This window comes from Anoplopoma fimbria, chromosome 16, assembly GCF_027596085.1.
Source record: "Anoplopoma fimbria isolate UVic2021 breed Golden Eagle Sablefish chromosome 16, Afim_UVic_2022, whole genome shotgun sequence".
In the NCBI taxonomy this organism is placed as follows: Eukaryota; Metazoa; Chordata; class Actinopteri; order Perciformes; family Anoplopomatidae; genus Anoplopoma; species Anoplopoma fimbria.
The window spans coordinates 2,134,850-2,151,850 of record NC_072464.1 but is presented as its reverse complement, the minus strand read 5'-3'; the positions used below and the strand labels follow the sequence as shown (position 1 = coordinate 2,151,850).

The 17,001-nt window shown below is 42.4% G+C and overlaps 1 protein-coding gene across 3 annotated transcripts in view; it reads left to right on the top strand.

Moving 5' to 3' along the window:
• Positions 1-14,860, top strand: part of klf12b (Kruppel-like factor 12b) — a 41,458-nt gene extending 26,598 nt beyond the window's left edge. For all 3 annotated transcript variants that reach the window (XM_054615325.1, XM_054615326.1, XM_054615324.1), the window contains exons 4-6: positions 1,665-1,800; positions 10,326-10,483; positions 12,973-14,860. In XM_054615325.1, coding sequence (XP_054471300.1) covers positions 1,665-1,800; positions 10,326-10,483; positions 12,973-13,154 — 476 coding nt within the window. In that variant the 3' untranslated portion in view covers positions 13,155-14,860. The remainder of the gene's footprint in view (positions 1-1,664; positions 1,801-10,325; positions 10,484-12,972) is intronic.
• The last annotated feature ends 2,141 nt before the right edge of the window (positions 14,861-17,001 follow it).

Sequence of the window (17,001 nt, the reverse complement as noted above, 5' to 3'; positions counted from 1 at the left end):
GAGTGTTTGAATGTTGGGTGTGGTGGATACAGTCACTTTTAATGAGATCGCAACCAGTAGACAAACAGACCATTTGGCTATTTATTGCACTTAATGTGATTTAATGTGGCCGTTTTTATAGGAATTTTCAAAGTCAAATGAAAAGTAATGCAGCAAGATATCATATTTTAGTTTGGAAATTTGGTGGTCGCATCTTATCTGGATTTTCTTTCTTTTTTTATGTGTGACTATTGTTCTGTGGCTGGAAAAAAAGAGTTGTTGACATCAGGTTGGTCTCTAAAGCCCAATCCCCCCAATATGAAGTTTAATTTGAGGGTCAAGAGCCCACCTTGTTTGCCTTGATACAAACAGAACAATCATGTGCACTGATGCAAGTCTCAGTCAGGAAGCTTTCAACATAGATACAGAAACACACACACACACACTCCCACTCACCCACATGCACACACAGGTTGGCCATCCTCTTTAAGAGAGGGCGGGTACCCTTCCTTTCACTGCTTGTCTCCCTGTCTCCGGCGGGAGGTTGCCATGGAAACAGGGCCTGACTGGAAACAACAGGAGAGAAAGAAAGAAATCCGGTGCTCTGCCCACCTCTCCACCACTCCTCCTTTGTGTCCCTCGCTTAAAATACCCCCCTTTTTCCAACGCGCGATGCATTTCTGACTAATTACAGGTTTTCCATAGTGCAGGCGAGCCTGGGGTGACCACTCTGCATGTCTTAGTCGACAACAGCTAGAACCCCCCCCCCGCCACCCACTCGCACACCCCCAGTAATAACACCGTGTCTGCACCCAACTCTAGACTCTTATTATGGGCCATTACGGCCACAGTCTCGGCTGAGAGGGCAGAGGAGGTGAGGTCCTGATAGCTTTTATAAAAGCGCCGGGCTTGCAGTGAGTGGGGATGTAGCAGAAAAAAATGTATCACCATATATTCTGCGTTTGTGATGATAACAGCAAGAATAGTTATAAGTAATATCTTAGCCATGCAGTTCACAAATTTAATCCAGTGGATTTCCAGCAACTTTTCCTTGACAAGTAGTCTCCGACAGGTTTTATTTTTTATTTTTTTGACATTCATCTCTTGAGTTCTCCAGGATGTGCAAGGCCTGTGTCCATGGAGACGGAGAGGACAGAATGGCCGGCGGGCTCTGGCAATATATCCAATGAGTTGTCCAGGGGAGAAGTTGTCATAACTTGCAGAATAGATGTTACTTTGTCATGCTGCTCGAGAGACTGAGTCCCCCAAGCTCTAACTGGCTCAGAGGCTCATGGTTAAAAGCACGCTAGCCATGCAAATCTTGCATGTTTTTGGTTTTTTGTCTTTGCGGTCACTGTGCAGGAGAAAATAATCTAAGCTTGCTAATCAGCAGGATGTTCTGTGAAGAGGATGCAGCAGCGAACGGGTGGATTTAGACTTTTGTGTTTTCTCCGGGGCTTTTTATGTGAGAGTTTGTCATTACCACGAATACCATTCTCTGTCAGTCCCAGCGCTCAGCAGAGTGGCACTCATGCACGCATACTTTTAACTTGGACATATTCAGTATTCTCACACACACACACACACACACACAAAACACACACACACACACACACTCAATAATACACACACTCAATAACACATGTACAAATGTACCCACTGACTCCTGTGTCCCCTCCTCACAGCACACATGGACTCCAGCGGCCTGTCGCCAAGGCAGATCAAGAGCGAGAGCGAAGACGACGACCTGCCAAACGTGACCTTGGACAGTGTTAATGAGACCGGATCTACTGCGCTGTCTATAGCCCGCGCCGTACAAGAGTGAGTATCAGAATCTTTGCACATGTGAGTGTTTGTGGTTTGTGTGTGTGTGCGTGTGCGTGCGTGCGTGCGTGCGTGCGTGCGTGCGTGCGTGTTGGGGAAATGTTGAGTCACTGCACTGACCTTTTCTCCTCTGCTGACCCTCACAACTCTAAACCCCGCCCTCTGTGTTGTCACAGGAACATGTTTGGGAAGTATGATCTCGATCCTAACACCCCGTGTTGGCAGCTGTTTGGTGATATGGGAGTTTCAATTTGGCCTACTGTTACTTTATTGTTAGTGTTGATTTTTTTTCTTAAACTAACTTTCCTTCAGACAGTCTAAAATTTACTCTATAGCTATTTATTAAAATAAATGCTTTATGACTTCTTGTTGTTACTCGCCAATTATATAGAAGAAAAAAACAGCAACTCAAAGGGGTGAAATGTTACTGCTCAAAGAAGCTGTTTAATAGTTATTTAACTAATCTTTTTTGAAAATATTCTTAGAATACATGAATATGCAGATCTCTTTTGGGGAATTTCATTTGAAAATGTAGTCCTCCGTTTTGTATCTAGTTACAGTCTGAGCTGCAAATAGTCACATTTGCCATTAGCCATTGTTTATCAAGCTGTGGAGGTTTGGGCCTCAAAATATAAAGAACATATGTAATTTAAAAAAGGGATGACTATTTGAGGAGGGATTATAAACCTTATAAGCATGATCTACAAATTGACGGGTTCAATGGACATTTAGTTAAAGGATTTATTGGCATCTAGTGGTGAGGTTGCAGAATGCACCCAACTGAATATCTCTGCGGTCATCCCTCCCTTTCCAAGCTTGTTGTAGAACTAAGGTGGCCGTTAGGTTATTTAAAAAAGGAAAGTCCCTCTCTAGAGCCGGTGTTTGGTTTGTCAGTTCTGGGCTACTGTAGAAACCTGGCGGTGCAACATGAAGGGCTCATTCTAAGCCAATGACAACACAACTATTCTTAGTTTCAAATATTGTACATCAATGAAAACATAGATTTCAATACAATCTTCCATTTCTGCCTCCTTAATCTCAAACACTGGCCCTTTAAACAATCACAGTTCAGAGTACAGAGGTTTTAAATAGTTCCCCTGACCTTTCCCACTGTTAGTCACCCTGGATGAAATCATCATTTACATACAAACCCAGTCTAAAACCTAGCATTGTGCATTTCTGTGAGCTCCACATTTTGGGTTTGTCTCTGTGCGTGGAAGTGCATCTATATGCCCGAATGCATATGGCTCAGACACACTTATTGCCCAGACATCGCAACTCCCGCGGAGCCAGTCCATCTGTGTAGAATGTAAAAGACGTCCCTCTCCAGTGGACGACAGCTCACCCTATCCTGATCAGGAACAGGGAATCTGAGGCGGAGAAGCGTTTGGTTCGGCACTGTGCCCTCCTCCTCCTTCCCCTGCCGCCCATAAAACCCGGAACAGTCCCGGCCAGCAGCCTGGCCAGACTCAAGCTAATGCCCATGGGACTGTTATTTAGACTAACTGCTAAGGAAAGTATTCCCGGACTCCCAGAGGATCCTGCTAATGACGCAGCAACATTAACAAGGCTGGGGCCTGACGGAAGCCCGACACCCCCCCACCACCACCACCACCACCACCACCACCACCACCCAAACTGGTCCAGCTCACGAGGCTTGACATTGTGTACAAGACGTTGCATTGTTTGTTTGCGCATTGCTGGCTGTGTGAACATCTACAGTAATGAAACTAAATGAGCTACTGTGGTTTCACTGTGCAACACATTGTGGTGAAGACTCTTCTGTCTCAGTCTGTGCTTGTTCAGTGGAAGTACAAGTAGAGGTTGCCATTTCCCAGGGAAGACACACACACACACACACACACACACACACACACACACACACACACACACACACACACACACACACACACACACACACACACACACACACACAGGCAGAGAGACTCACTAGAGGACTCAGGTTTCAGTGCAGGTTATTGAAAGGGACAGGCATGGCCCTGAGTGCCACACGTGGGCACCGGGTGGTCAGAGGAGAACAGAGGTTGGCAGGGCCCAACCTTTCACTGCCCAAGCTTTCACTGTGGAGAGAAATCACCAGCCGGGGCTTTAGCAATGCCCTGCCAGGGCCTGCCCCACACACTCACCTCTCTGTGTGCAAAGTGCAGACGGTGCTGTGTCGAAACCGCTCTTGTGTGCGTGTGAAAAACAAAAAAATCAAGTATGTGTGCACGTCGGTAAGTATTAATCCTCCCGCTGCGTGTTCCTACTGTATGCACGCACGTGTTTTCTGCACAGTGGACAGAACAGCTGGTTCCAGAAGGGAGGGTCGGGGCCATTGTCAACAGGAACACAGACTTGCATGTTTGTCCGTGAAAAACAAAGCAGTCTGTCGTCTCCTTGAGTTTACACGCCGGGTTTTTGGCCGCTTTGAGGAAGAATGTGCATTATGTATTGGCACAACACACAGCACAAGCTCTGTGGACATCTGCAGCGCAACAGAAGCCTGTGCTGCAGCAAAACATATCAGTCCATTGTGTGGCCCGTGTTTTTTTTTGCTTTTTCTTTCGCTCTCCAACGTGCGGCGAGATTTGCTTTGCGTAATTTAGTGTCCACATTTGCACAAGCAGTCATCCAGAGAGCATCGTGGAGGAGAGAAGTGTTAGGGGGCGGAGGATGGGAGTGCCTGCAGCCTCCAATCCAGGTATCCATGTATAAATAAATGAGTGAAAGGGGAGAGTGAGATATGGTGTGTGTGTGTGTGTGTGTGTGTGTGTGTGTGTGTGTGTGTGTGTGTGTGTGTGTGTGTGTGTGTGTGTGTGTGTGTGTGTGTGTGTGTGTGTGTGTGTGTGTGTGTGTGTGTGTGTGTGTGTGTGTGTGTGTGTGTGTGTGTGTGTGTGTGTGTGTCATGTGCTTCTTGGGCAGCCTCCTCCATATTCATGCGTTTCCCTGGGGACGGGCGGATAGGCTATTGTGGGAGAGCGAGAGTGAAAGAGAGGAAGACAGTTAGAGAGGAGAAGGTGTGTGTGTGTGTGTGTGTGTGTAAATGGGTGGGTGGGTGTGTGTGTAAGTGGGTGGGTGTGTGAGGATGTGTGTGTTGGGGTTTAGGGGCTTGTGTTTGAAGGGGTTGTCTCTGCCAAAGTCTGGCTGGTCCCTGAGGACCCGGGGGCCACGGAGCAGAGCAGGTGGAGGGAGGAGAGGGGGTGGTGGAGGCGAGGGGTCGTATCCTCGGACAGGTACAGGAATGCCCAGTGGGCAGTCTTCCAGTGTGCACACACACTCACACACACCGGCGTTCACACTCTCTATCCCGTTTTCTCGATAAATCCACCACTACCGTGGGTCTGTTTAAAAAGCGGTGTTGTTGTGACCTTGTTTCCTATGAGAAATTAGAAAAACAAGACGTATTGTGTTTGCGTTGTGTCGCAGGCGTGGAGGGCAGTGGATGTAGACAAAGACGTTGGGGGGGGGGGGGGGACGACAAAGGAAGTAAATCATTCTCAGCTGTACTTCCTATTTAGCTCTGCTGCTTCAGGAGACACAAACGGACGCATTCACCGTGATACCGCGGTGACACAGAGTTCAAGGCAGTGTGAGCTCGCCCCCTGGGCTCACATGAGAAAATACAACCAATCGATTTTTTCACAAAACGCACACGACACATACAGCCAGAGATGTGCGATAAAAGACATAAAGATTTATTGTTTATAGCTAGTTTCTTGTTTTCTACTTTTCTAATTAATTCAGAAAGTTATTCAGCCGGGCCCAAGATTAAAAGACAACCTCTTAACATAGCTTCCCATATCATAATAACATAAGAATACTTTTAATTTTAAATGTGAAACAGTCGATCTCTTGTTGCTGGTTTTAAACGCATTTGTTGAACCAGTGTGAGCACATTGATTTTTACTATATTCTTACACATACAGTAAGCTTGCTGGTAAAAATAGCAACTTAACACCACAGTAGCATCTTTCAGAAGCTCAGCGGAATAGTACAAACACAGAGAAGCATGAAAATCGTTCAACTGCAGTAAAAACATTCTGAACAATGAGGTTGTCTTTTTTTGGCATGACAAGAGAAACACGGAAAATCTTTAAAATTGCATTTAAAGCTGCAATAAACATTATTTCCATTGTCGTTGAAATAGTAAGTTATCTTTTCGAGTAATCGTTTAATAAAAAAATATACATTTCAGTTTCCCAGAGTCGCAAAACAATGTCTTCAAATGTCAAATTTCATCAGACCAACCATTGAAAACCAGACAGTAACCTCCAGGTCTGACAAGTGAAGCCATGAGGAAGTGCCTTAAACTTGCATTGTCTCTACTGGCCATCAGGGGGCGACTCCTCTGGTTTGTTAAAAGGAAGTTTGATTGTATGGAGGTCTATTAGAAAATGACTCTACTTCTCTCTTGATTTATTCCCTCAGTAAACATTGTAAACATGAGTTTATGGTCTCAATCTCTAGTTTCAAGTCTTCTTCAATACAGCATTATGTTCCTTTAGTAAATTATGGTCCATTTAGAGTCAAATACACCATGAAGCGGAGTATGCTTTAGGGCGGGCTTACTGTGATTGACATACCTAGAATTCGGTATTCAGCTGTGCTTAACTCCATCTTCTCATGTCACTTCTGATTGCAAAAAAACAAGATGGCGACGGCTAAAAACCAAGATGGGACGGCCAAAATGACAAACCTAAGGCTTCAAAACGTTAGTACACAAACCAATGGATGATGCTACGGTGACTATGTCGACTTATTGTATACAGTCTATGTTGAAACCCTGTATTTCAGTTTACCGTGATATACGCTTATACTTGCACTCAATTTTCAGAATGAATCCCCTATTTGATCCAGTTGTAATTCATTTTAAATACTGACGTTTAATTATTTTTCACTGAATTCTGGTACTTTTTCTGCAGTAACTTGATTTCCTCACAAGAGGATTTTGAATTTCGACTGTCGCCTCACAGCAAGAGGGGCCAGGGTTCAATTCCCGGGCCAGACAACCTTCTGTGTGGAGTTTGCATGTTCTCCCCGTGTCAGCGTGGGTTCTCTCCGGGTTCTCCGGCTTCCTCCCACAGTCTAAAGACATGCAGCTTAGGTGCATTGAAGACTCTAAATTGCCCGTAGGTGTGGATGTGAGTGTGAGTGGTTGTCTGTCTCTATATGTCAGCCCTGTGATAGGCTGGTGACCTGTCCAGGGTGTACCCTGCCTTCGCCCATTGACAGCTGAGATCGGCTCCAGCACCCCTGCGACCCTTAACTGGATAAGCAGGTTACGGAAAATGGATGGATGGACTAATTTTGTTTTGTTGGCAAGCGCTTGTGACGTCTGTGTTTCTGTGAGTAATGAAGATCACTAATAGGTAGCATGTGTCACAGTGGGGAATTTCTATGAGTACCCAAAAGGGATTCAACTAGAAATCTGTCCCCAAGCTCTTGTAATGGAGCAGTGATGACGACAGAATTATCACCAGCGGCAGAGAAACAGTTGTTGCACGTCAAACAAATTAGCCATGAGTCGGTACTTGTTCTTTGTTTTGGAACCTGTTGTACTCAGGACTTCCCAAATTATATCATAATCAGGGAGTCACTTCATGGATGAAGTCAGAATGTAAACATCTGCCTCATCTGCTAGCTCAGAGTGTTTCCACTATGAATCCTGTCCCTCCTCACACACACACACACACACACACACACACACACACACACACACACACACACACACACACACACACACACACACACATGCAGAGACACACACACACACACACACGCAGAGACACACACACCGTACCTCATATTCCAGCCCATTGTCATTCCCAGGGCATCAAACAGCGCTTTGTCACGCCCCTCAGTGTCTGATACCGACAGACAAAGCATCCTTTAGCCTCTGTCTGAGACGCACCGGGCCTCCAAATAACTACAACGTAAACCATCCGCAACACTATAAGACGCTCAATGGAAATGCTCCGGGAGTGTGATGACGTTGTATAAAGACTGCAAAACACCCACACAGGGCTTGTGTGTGAAACGAACACAGGACTTTCAATCAGGAGATCGGTGTTCTTGTCCAAAAGTTACTTTAGCATTGTTTTGATACGTGTTTGCTGTACTTGTGATTAGGTCTTACTTTACATAGCTATTCTAAGCCAAATCGTGATGATTTGTCCTGAACAAAGTGGGTCTGTTTGGGAGATGCACCGATACTGATATTTGTTCAGTATTTCCAAATAACTGGAATCAGGCAATACTGACAATCCGCTGATTTGGTATCGGATACCATTATTTTATGGATAACAATTTAGTACATTTATAACTATATATCTATTTGTTGTATTTAGTTTGACAAAGTTATAAAAGTAATGTTTAAGTCAAGTTAAGCAATGATCTTTCCTTATCCAAGCAAGGATTTTTATTTGAACTCACAACGTTAACCCCTTGTTCACTGCAAACGGAGTACGCAGCGCGCTAGAAAGTGAATCCTAGAACTCCGAGTTGCGATGAGAACGTGTTGGTCTCAGATGCTTGTCTACAGTTCTCAGTTCGATCAGGACATTGCCCAATAATCTCGTCAATCATTTCTATTTAAGAACTTGCGGTTTGTCTTATGCTTCATGAATACACTTCTTTGTCTAAATGTTGCAGTTTTGACATCACGTTGCACTGCAATATTTTCTGACCTCAGGCACACACTGTAGAGAGAGAGAGAGAGAGAGAGAGAAAGAGGGAGAGAGAGGGGGGAGTTGGAGTCCACTTCATATCTGACCCGTGTGCTCATATCCTGTTCAGCTTCAGATTGGCAGTAGGCCAAGAGCAACAGGTGATCTGTATGTATGTATGTGTGTGTGTGTGTGTGAGCGTGTGTGTGTGTGTGTGTGTTTTTTTCTGTAATTCTGTGTATTTGTGTATCTCGTGTGCATAAGCGTGCGTCTCAATTGCGTGCGTGTACATTCTGAGTCGGCATTTGACGAATCGTGTTTCGGTGAGACAGGAAGTGGGTTGTGTGTGCGGTGGAGACGGTTCACTGGAGGGCCTGTCTGGCAGCCCCCCCATGCTCCTCTTTCAAATCCCTCTAACACGACTGGAGCCGTTCATCTCATCCCTCTCTCCTTCAGCCTCCTACCACGTTTCTCAACATCCACAGCAGAGACTTTGAGAGGAAAGAGACAGTGCTCCATCACCGCTGACCTCTAACCCACAGATATTACTCCTCCCTGCTAGTAGAGAGGGACGTTCTCATTAAGTCTCTCTGCTGCATCTTCCTCTTTCTTGCCATCCGTTGTGTGTAAGTGTGTGTGTGTGTGTGTGTCTGTGTGTGCAGCAGTCGTGTTTATCGCAGTGTGAAAGGACATGAACACCTCACCATCTATCACAACCCTACTTTCTTTTTGTTCCCTTCCTCGTGTGTGTGTGTGTGTGTGTGTGTGTGTGTGTGTGTGTGTGTGTGTGTGTGTGTGTGTGTGTGTGTGTGTGTGTGTGTGTGTGTGTGTGTGTGTGTGTGTGTGTGTGTGTGTGTGTGTGTGTGTGTGTGTGTGTGTGTGTGCGTGTGCGTGTTCAACATTATACTCAGAGAAGTGATGCGTGAGCACATTTAAGATTTGCCTCATGTATGGTACTATGCTACACTGCAAAAAGTCAAACAAATGCAAAAAGCACGCACGCACACACTTTGCCACAGGGCCTTGCTGTTGGAAGTGACCAATTACACAATCCACAGCGATATTGACCGGTTAATGGAGAAGAAACGTCGCTCTGAAATGTATCGATGACAGGAATAACTCAGGAGTCATTAACCTCCGTTGAGATAAAAAAATCCTTTATCCCTCCGCCCATGATGGATGAAAGTGGAGGAGCAACTAGAATACCAGCCTTCTGACCTCATCGGCTTCCTCAGTTACTGTAGGCAGTGCTGCACTGCCACCTGCTGGCAAAGCTACTGCTCCACAACCTTATGTTGGATCATATACAGTTAGTATACAGAAAATGTTGAACATACTTGACTTGTTTTTATTCAAACAAACTCTTACCAAAACACTGACAACATTTTTCTACCAACAAAAAAAATGTGTCTTCCAACAAAAAACATTACAAATTAAACAGTATCACTATGTCTTTTAAATCATTTTTATGTTTTAATATTCGCGTATTTTTGCATTGTACTACCTATGTTTAGCAGTATGATTGAGTGAACTTTATTTTCCTTAACTACTGTAAACAGTAATTCTAAAAGACTAAACTTCACAAAGACAAAACTTCACAGTTACTTCTTGTTTTCTGAGCTGTTTCATCACATCCACAATTACTTTTATTTCTGCAGCTTTGTGCAGCTCTACAATTTCCTTTGTGCATTGCAATGTGGGAGAGTAGTGTCCATTAACAGCACATTCAAAAATGTTTTCAGTATGCTTTAATAATTTCCTGTAAGAAAACATTGTGTACTCAAAACCTGCTTATCATTAGTATGATATGTCATCTTCACAGTCTAATAATGCATTCTTGTACTCCCGTTGCAGCTCCATGTCCCCGTTCAGTATTGACAGCATACGGCGCCCCCGGAGGTCAGAGTCACCCGATTCCAAAAAGAGGAGAATCCACAGATGTGACTTTGAGGGCTGCAATAAGGTGTACACCAAAAGCTCCCATTTAAAAGCACACCGAAGGACACATACAGGTCAGTAGGTCTCAGTGTGAGTGTTTCAACGCTGTGAGGATTTAATGACATTTAAATGTTCAGAAGGTCACACTCTTATTTGTGTCGGTGGCTTTGCAACTGTGTGACGCAGGTTATATTGTTCTGAGGTTCCACTGAAAACCATCTTAGAGTCCAGGTCACTTTGAATGGCTGATCAGTCACATTTGTTTCTGTAAACAGTCTAAGGGTAATGAAATATCAAGGCTGAGACCAGAGCAATAATTCATAAATAATTCTCATTGTGTAAATAAGAATTGAAAATAATAAATAAATATAAATTTGAATGAAAAAAGGATTGTAAATTTTCTGTACCTACATCTTTCAGCACCGTGCTAATCAATACCTGGGAAATAATTAATAATCCGTGAATGCAAAAATGTTCACACATTGCTTGCAACTGGACCAAACATATATACACAAAGGTCAATCATGAAAGAAAAACAACTAGCCAGACCTGAATCCAAATAGGCACAAAATCAAAACAAGTCCAAGATAGTTGTGAAGCTTGCGTAAATCTGCATTAAAAACTGAGACGGTGATCATGACAAATCCATTAAAGAGGCCTGACTCTGATAACGAGCTGACCATTGTGACATTCAAACGCCTTTGTCCTTTTCGTTCAGTTTTTGTCACTCTTGCACAGAGGAACATTTTGATGCCATGTTAGGAAGGCAGGATTGTGGTTCCTTGTTCGTAAGGAATGCTCCAAAAAAAATGACACCCATCACTTGTGTGATAATTTATGAATCCTCATTATTATTGGTCAGTCATATATAAAAGGGAAAACTTTGGGCACCTTTTTTTTCTAAAAGGTTGTGTAGTATTTAGGGGAATCTGTTGACAGAAATGAAATATATTATTAAGAACTATCACTGTAATGTTTAATAACGTCGCCACTGATCTATTGCATCCTTAAGTCTTCGTGTAGTTCCCCAACACGTTTGTTGTCCTACAGGTTTCTGTTGGATGCAATGTGCAACCTCACCACTAGATGTTGCCAAATATTACACACTGGCCCTTTAGGTCTGTATGTGTAATCCCTACCTACAGTACATAACACATTAAAACACACTTGTAATGCTGCATAAGTGTTGCTGAACATTTCTAATAATGCATCGTGATGTCTTAACATCTGTTGTAGGGCATTATGTATGCTTATGACACTTTCTAAAGATATTCATAATGACCTACCGTCTAATGAACATCATGGGGCTTTCTCTCACCGTTCTGGAGGGAGGCTGTGGTTATGGCTGCCACGAGGCCGTCCTGGTGGCTCATTTTATGCTTTAAATAAAAGATGACATTTAAAATGAAAATTAACACATTCTTCGGTCATGTCATGAATGACAACTTCCTGTATACCTCTATCCTCCACTCATTGATCACACTTAATATAGCCAAGTGGAACACACATGCATACCCTTAGAGAACTGCCTTTTCTGCTCCATGATGAGCTGGACAGTACACTGGCACTTATTTGGGGATTATGCGTTTTTCTTTTTTTTTTTTTGCACTCAACAAAAATGATAAAAAGAATGTTACAGACCAGACAGCACACACTTGTTTATCATCTAGAGTGCTGCTATTGTGCCAAATTAAGCTGTTTACTACGATGTACACCAGTGTTGGCCAGACTTTTTTGATTGAGGGCCATACACAGAAAAATATGAAGAGTCACAGGCCAAACAATAATGAATGTGTAGTGTTCCACCAGTTGGACTGAAAGAAAATCAGTGTTTCAAGGCCAGAAAACCCCAATGTGCCACAGAAAATTAATTTTCTATCCAAATAATACACAACACTACTTAACAGTTTAACGTTTGATATTATAGTAGTTTATTGGTCTACCAATATAATAGAAAACATTTCTGTATCTGCTGCTCTTAAATGTTATTCAAATTAATTCAAAAATGTTAAACTCTAATACAGTGCATGGCCTAAGTGTCCACTTAAAACATTACGATGCAAATGGAAACGTAACATGTAAACCTGTAAATCGAATAGTAAGAGAAGTTTGTGTCATTTTTTTTGTTTTTGTTTTTAAATGAATGGAAACCATTGGATGCAGGAAAATGCATACAAAATGAAATACAAATAAAAAAATGGAATGTATACTTTACTATTACTTTAAGGAGTTTTAGCTCTCAGCCTAAAGAAACACTTGCACACCCACTGTGGTGGTCTTTAACTGAACAATGAGTAAGCTACAAAATGTTCACAAGCAAAAGATTTCTGTGCATGCAAATGTGATTATTCTGATGATGCGATACCTTATGATTGTTTAATCGAGATATTAAGACATGCTATAAAGGCTTAGCTTTTCTTATGTTACATTATAGATAGACATAAACCAACTGTTTGTGGAGACACGATCATTAATAAAACATCAGATATGGCCACCAGCTGAGAATGAACATAAGATCTACCAGTTACTGATCGTGTGCTGCGTTTACTGTCTCCCTCTGCAGGGGAAAAGCCATACAAATGCACCTGGGACGGCTGCACGTGGAAGTTCGCCCGCTCCGACGAGCTGACGAGGCATTACAGGAAACACACGGGGGTGAAGCCCTTCAAGTGCGCAGACTGTGACCGCAGCTTCTCCAGATCCGACCACTTGGCCCTGCACCGACGGAGACACATGCTGGTGTGAATCAGGAACGGAGAGAGAGATAAAGGAAGAGAGAGGCAGAGAAAGAAATAGAGAGAGAGAGAGATCATTGGAACAGACAAACACACACATACACAGGCAGTCGGGGGAGCGGGATCTCCCTATGAATGTTTTTCAGCTGGCCTGGACGCACACACACACACACACACACACACACACACACACACACACACACACACACACACACACACACACACACACACACACACACACACACACAGACACTCTGTCACGAGGAGTGAAGATGGAGAGGTGCACAGGGCTTGTGGAGCACAAAACAGGGTCACTTCTGGATCCCTTTTGGGTTGGAAGGAACGGACGGCAGGATCTGTTATTGTTATTCTTTGGAGTTTAATAGGGAACTGTCTTTTACAGCACTGTTTGTAAATGTTTCACTTTGATTTTTAAAGATGAACTCGCACTCTTTATTCGGACAAAAATATATATATATAATGCAATGGCAACAGTCTTTTTTTTTTTTTGGTATCTTTCTTTTACTTTATTGCTGCTTTTCCAGCACTCATAATGTGAAAGACCCCGATGTGTGGGATGGATTTCCTGCGTTAGCATCAAGAAGTTAGGCCCCTGACTGGATAACAGGGAAAGACTCGGGCCCCGGTCGGAGATACAGGCCGTATTGTTGCGTTGTCACCAGCAGAGGGCGCCATTTCACCACAGATGGTTTCCTTTGCCTGCTGAAGCGCCGCTGTTATATGGAATCTCAAAGAGGACCGGACTGTCATGCGTCTCATCGCCAGCAAACAGGACCATCACAGCTACACTCGGAATGGATCAACCTCATACACCACTTTAAAGACATTCATTGCTTTATTTCCAAACGGTGGAAAACGGGACACACATGTCATCGCACCAGCAATGACCCCGCTCACAGGGCCGGGCAATCCCCAAATCTCATCAGTGCTTTTCTTTTCCTTAAAAAAAGAAAAAATTGAAAAAAAAATATTTGGTGGAATTTGTGCTGTGATTAGCAATCAGTTAAGTGCAATCTTAAAGGATAAATATACTTTCAGTATGACAACGTTCTGTTTATTGAAATATTTGAATTTTTCTTTTTTTTTTTTTAATGCCTGCTTATTTCTTATGTTGGACTCAGAAAAAACACAACCCCTCATGTACAGTGAACTTTGAAAACAATCAGAGGAGATTTTCGGTATGTGAAAAAAAAATATAGAGGCACCTTACACTCTTTCATTCTGTCCCGATCGATCAGTTTCTTATTTTTCAGCTCTGTTTTCTCAGTTGGGTTGGACAGAGAAAAGAACTTTGTGTTGTGGTTTTTGCACAGCGGCTCTTGACCCGAAAGCTGAAACACGACATGGGCAGCAGTGTTACGGGGAGCGTGAGCCACCTGATGTACAATACAGAAGAGCAATACACACTGAGCAAAGTGAGGAGAACGAACCTCCGCCACTTTGCTCTGTTTGCTGATGTCAATATGGGAGGAGACATTTCTAACTAGGGGCTGACCTCCTCACTCTTTGATTGGTTTCCTAGCTCCGGCACGAGGTTTTAATCTGATCTTTTCACCTTTTTTTCGTTTTATTTTGTTTGTCTCAAATACAGAAAGTCACTTGAAATGTTCTCACCTCAGACCAGATATATGTTATCTGATTTACCTGAGATTTGGCTACAGAAAATGCTGAAAAATAGTAGGAATAGCATATGCATACACGAATAGTACATATATTTATATATATATATACCAGTCAAAAGTTTGGACACACCTTCTCATTCAATGGTTTTTCTTTATTTTTTTTTTTTTTTTTTTTTTTCTACATTGTAGATTAATATTGAAGACATCCAAACTATGAAGGAACACATATGGAATTATGTGGTAAACAAACAAATGCTCAACAAACCAGAATATGTTTTATATTTTAGATTCTTCAAAGTAGTTGAATGAGAAGGTGTGTCCAAACTTTTGACTGGTACTGTATATATATATATATATATATATATATATATATATATATATTAAAAATGCACACAGGAATACTTTATGTATGTACAGACTACATTTTAGATGTAGTCATTGGCAGGATCTCCCTTAGAGAACACCACTTGACCTTAATCAGGAAATGTATTTAAAAAGTGCATTTTTATAGTCGTAGTAATAGATATTTTTTAAGGTATTTCCAATACTCCTCAGGCTGTGTAAGACCTGCAGACATAAACTCAGAGCATCAGGCCATCCCATAATATTCGATAGTGCTGCTAAATGCATTTATTGGACGGAAGCCAGTAAATAGAAATGGCAACACTGAAACACACACACACACACACACACACACATCCTCACTTTTCAGCAAAGTAGCCAAAACCAGGAAATCGTTTCCACACATGCACCACGACGTATGTGACACCCACTCGATCTAACGGAGAATGGTGATGCGTGGTATCATAATTTATGCACATTGTTTGCGCACATGTCATTATGCCCAGTTGTATTATCATTTTGGCAAAAAGCATATCAGCACCTTGTTTGTCTATTTGTTTGATTTTCAAATTATTATTATTATTTTATTTCAGATGTCAATTTATAAGCGAAATAATCTTTGTCGTATTTTATCCTCCATATGATGTATAAGAACATTTTATTACTGAGGGGCACTTCATCTTTTTGCATATAACTCTCCTTTTATTATTTTTTTCTGTAAAAAGGATCTTTTGAAATGTTGTAATATATGTGTACGGTGAAGATGAAACTTATTACAAAGTTCTACAGCCTGTATATACGTTGGAAAAATAGGGCTTTTGATTAGTAGATGCAGGAAATACATTTCTACGTGTAAAGTCATTTTTTTCCAGAGACTGTAATTTATCTAATTTGATATACAGTGAAACGGGGCTATTGGTGTCCGTCGTGTAAATCACCACATGAGCAGTTTGCTTTCTTTGGTTTGTGGTTGAACAAGTTCATGATCAAATCATTTGTACTCCCAAAAGGCTGAACCAGTGTTTGCTAGAATCAACAAATTATTTATATACACATAGACAGTATTTAAGGTACTTGATTCCCTGTGTTTGCTATTTTGCTATACCCGGACAAGAAATTATGTTGATCAAGCACATATCAACGACACGCGTACCCTGGTATTCAGTGTACGACGTTGCATGCCTTAATGCGCCAGTTTTTTTTGGGCTCGATTCGATTGGACTTGAACATGGCGTCTCCGCGGGACAGGGTGTGTGGTATATTTCCCTCCGGCATCTCTCTCTCCTCATTTCAAAGCATAATTTTGTAACGGTAACCAGGGTCAAAGTTATGCAATAATAATGAATAGTGCCTCATATTGCAAAACTTGTAATATCAGCTCTGTGCAGAGTTTGGATTTTCTTCAACACGCACGCTCAAATTAATAAACATCCAACAGGGAAAGCATCAATTTTGGACAAAAAAAAAAAAAGCACAGACAACATTATGCAAGTGGGACCTTTAATTTTTAACTCTCTCCTCGCACTGAGCCTTACGCCATTGTGTCAAATGCAGCATCCTCCCATAACACTCTCACAGGCCAGTACAGCTCGCGTTATTGCTTTGCTCGCAATAAGTTACTTCCTCTTAGGGGAACAGATCTGAGTGACAATGGCCTCTCAATACTTCGGCTCCGTCCCATGAATCCAACATGGACGGGGAAATCTGCAGAGAGACAAGATTCGTTCTCGGACACACACTTCTCTATCGGTTCAATATCTTTTTACTTTCTGTTGTAACATCTGCTTCTGATTTCCTGGTTTTGAAGACTTAAGTAGTGAAGCCTATGTTTTTTTCAAGTTTGCTGATATTACGTACAGTAATCGTTGTTCC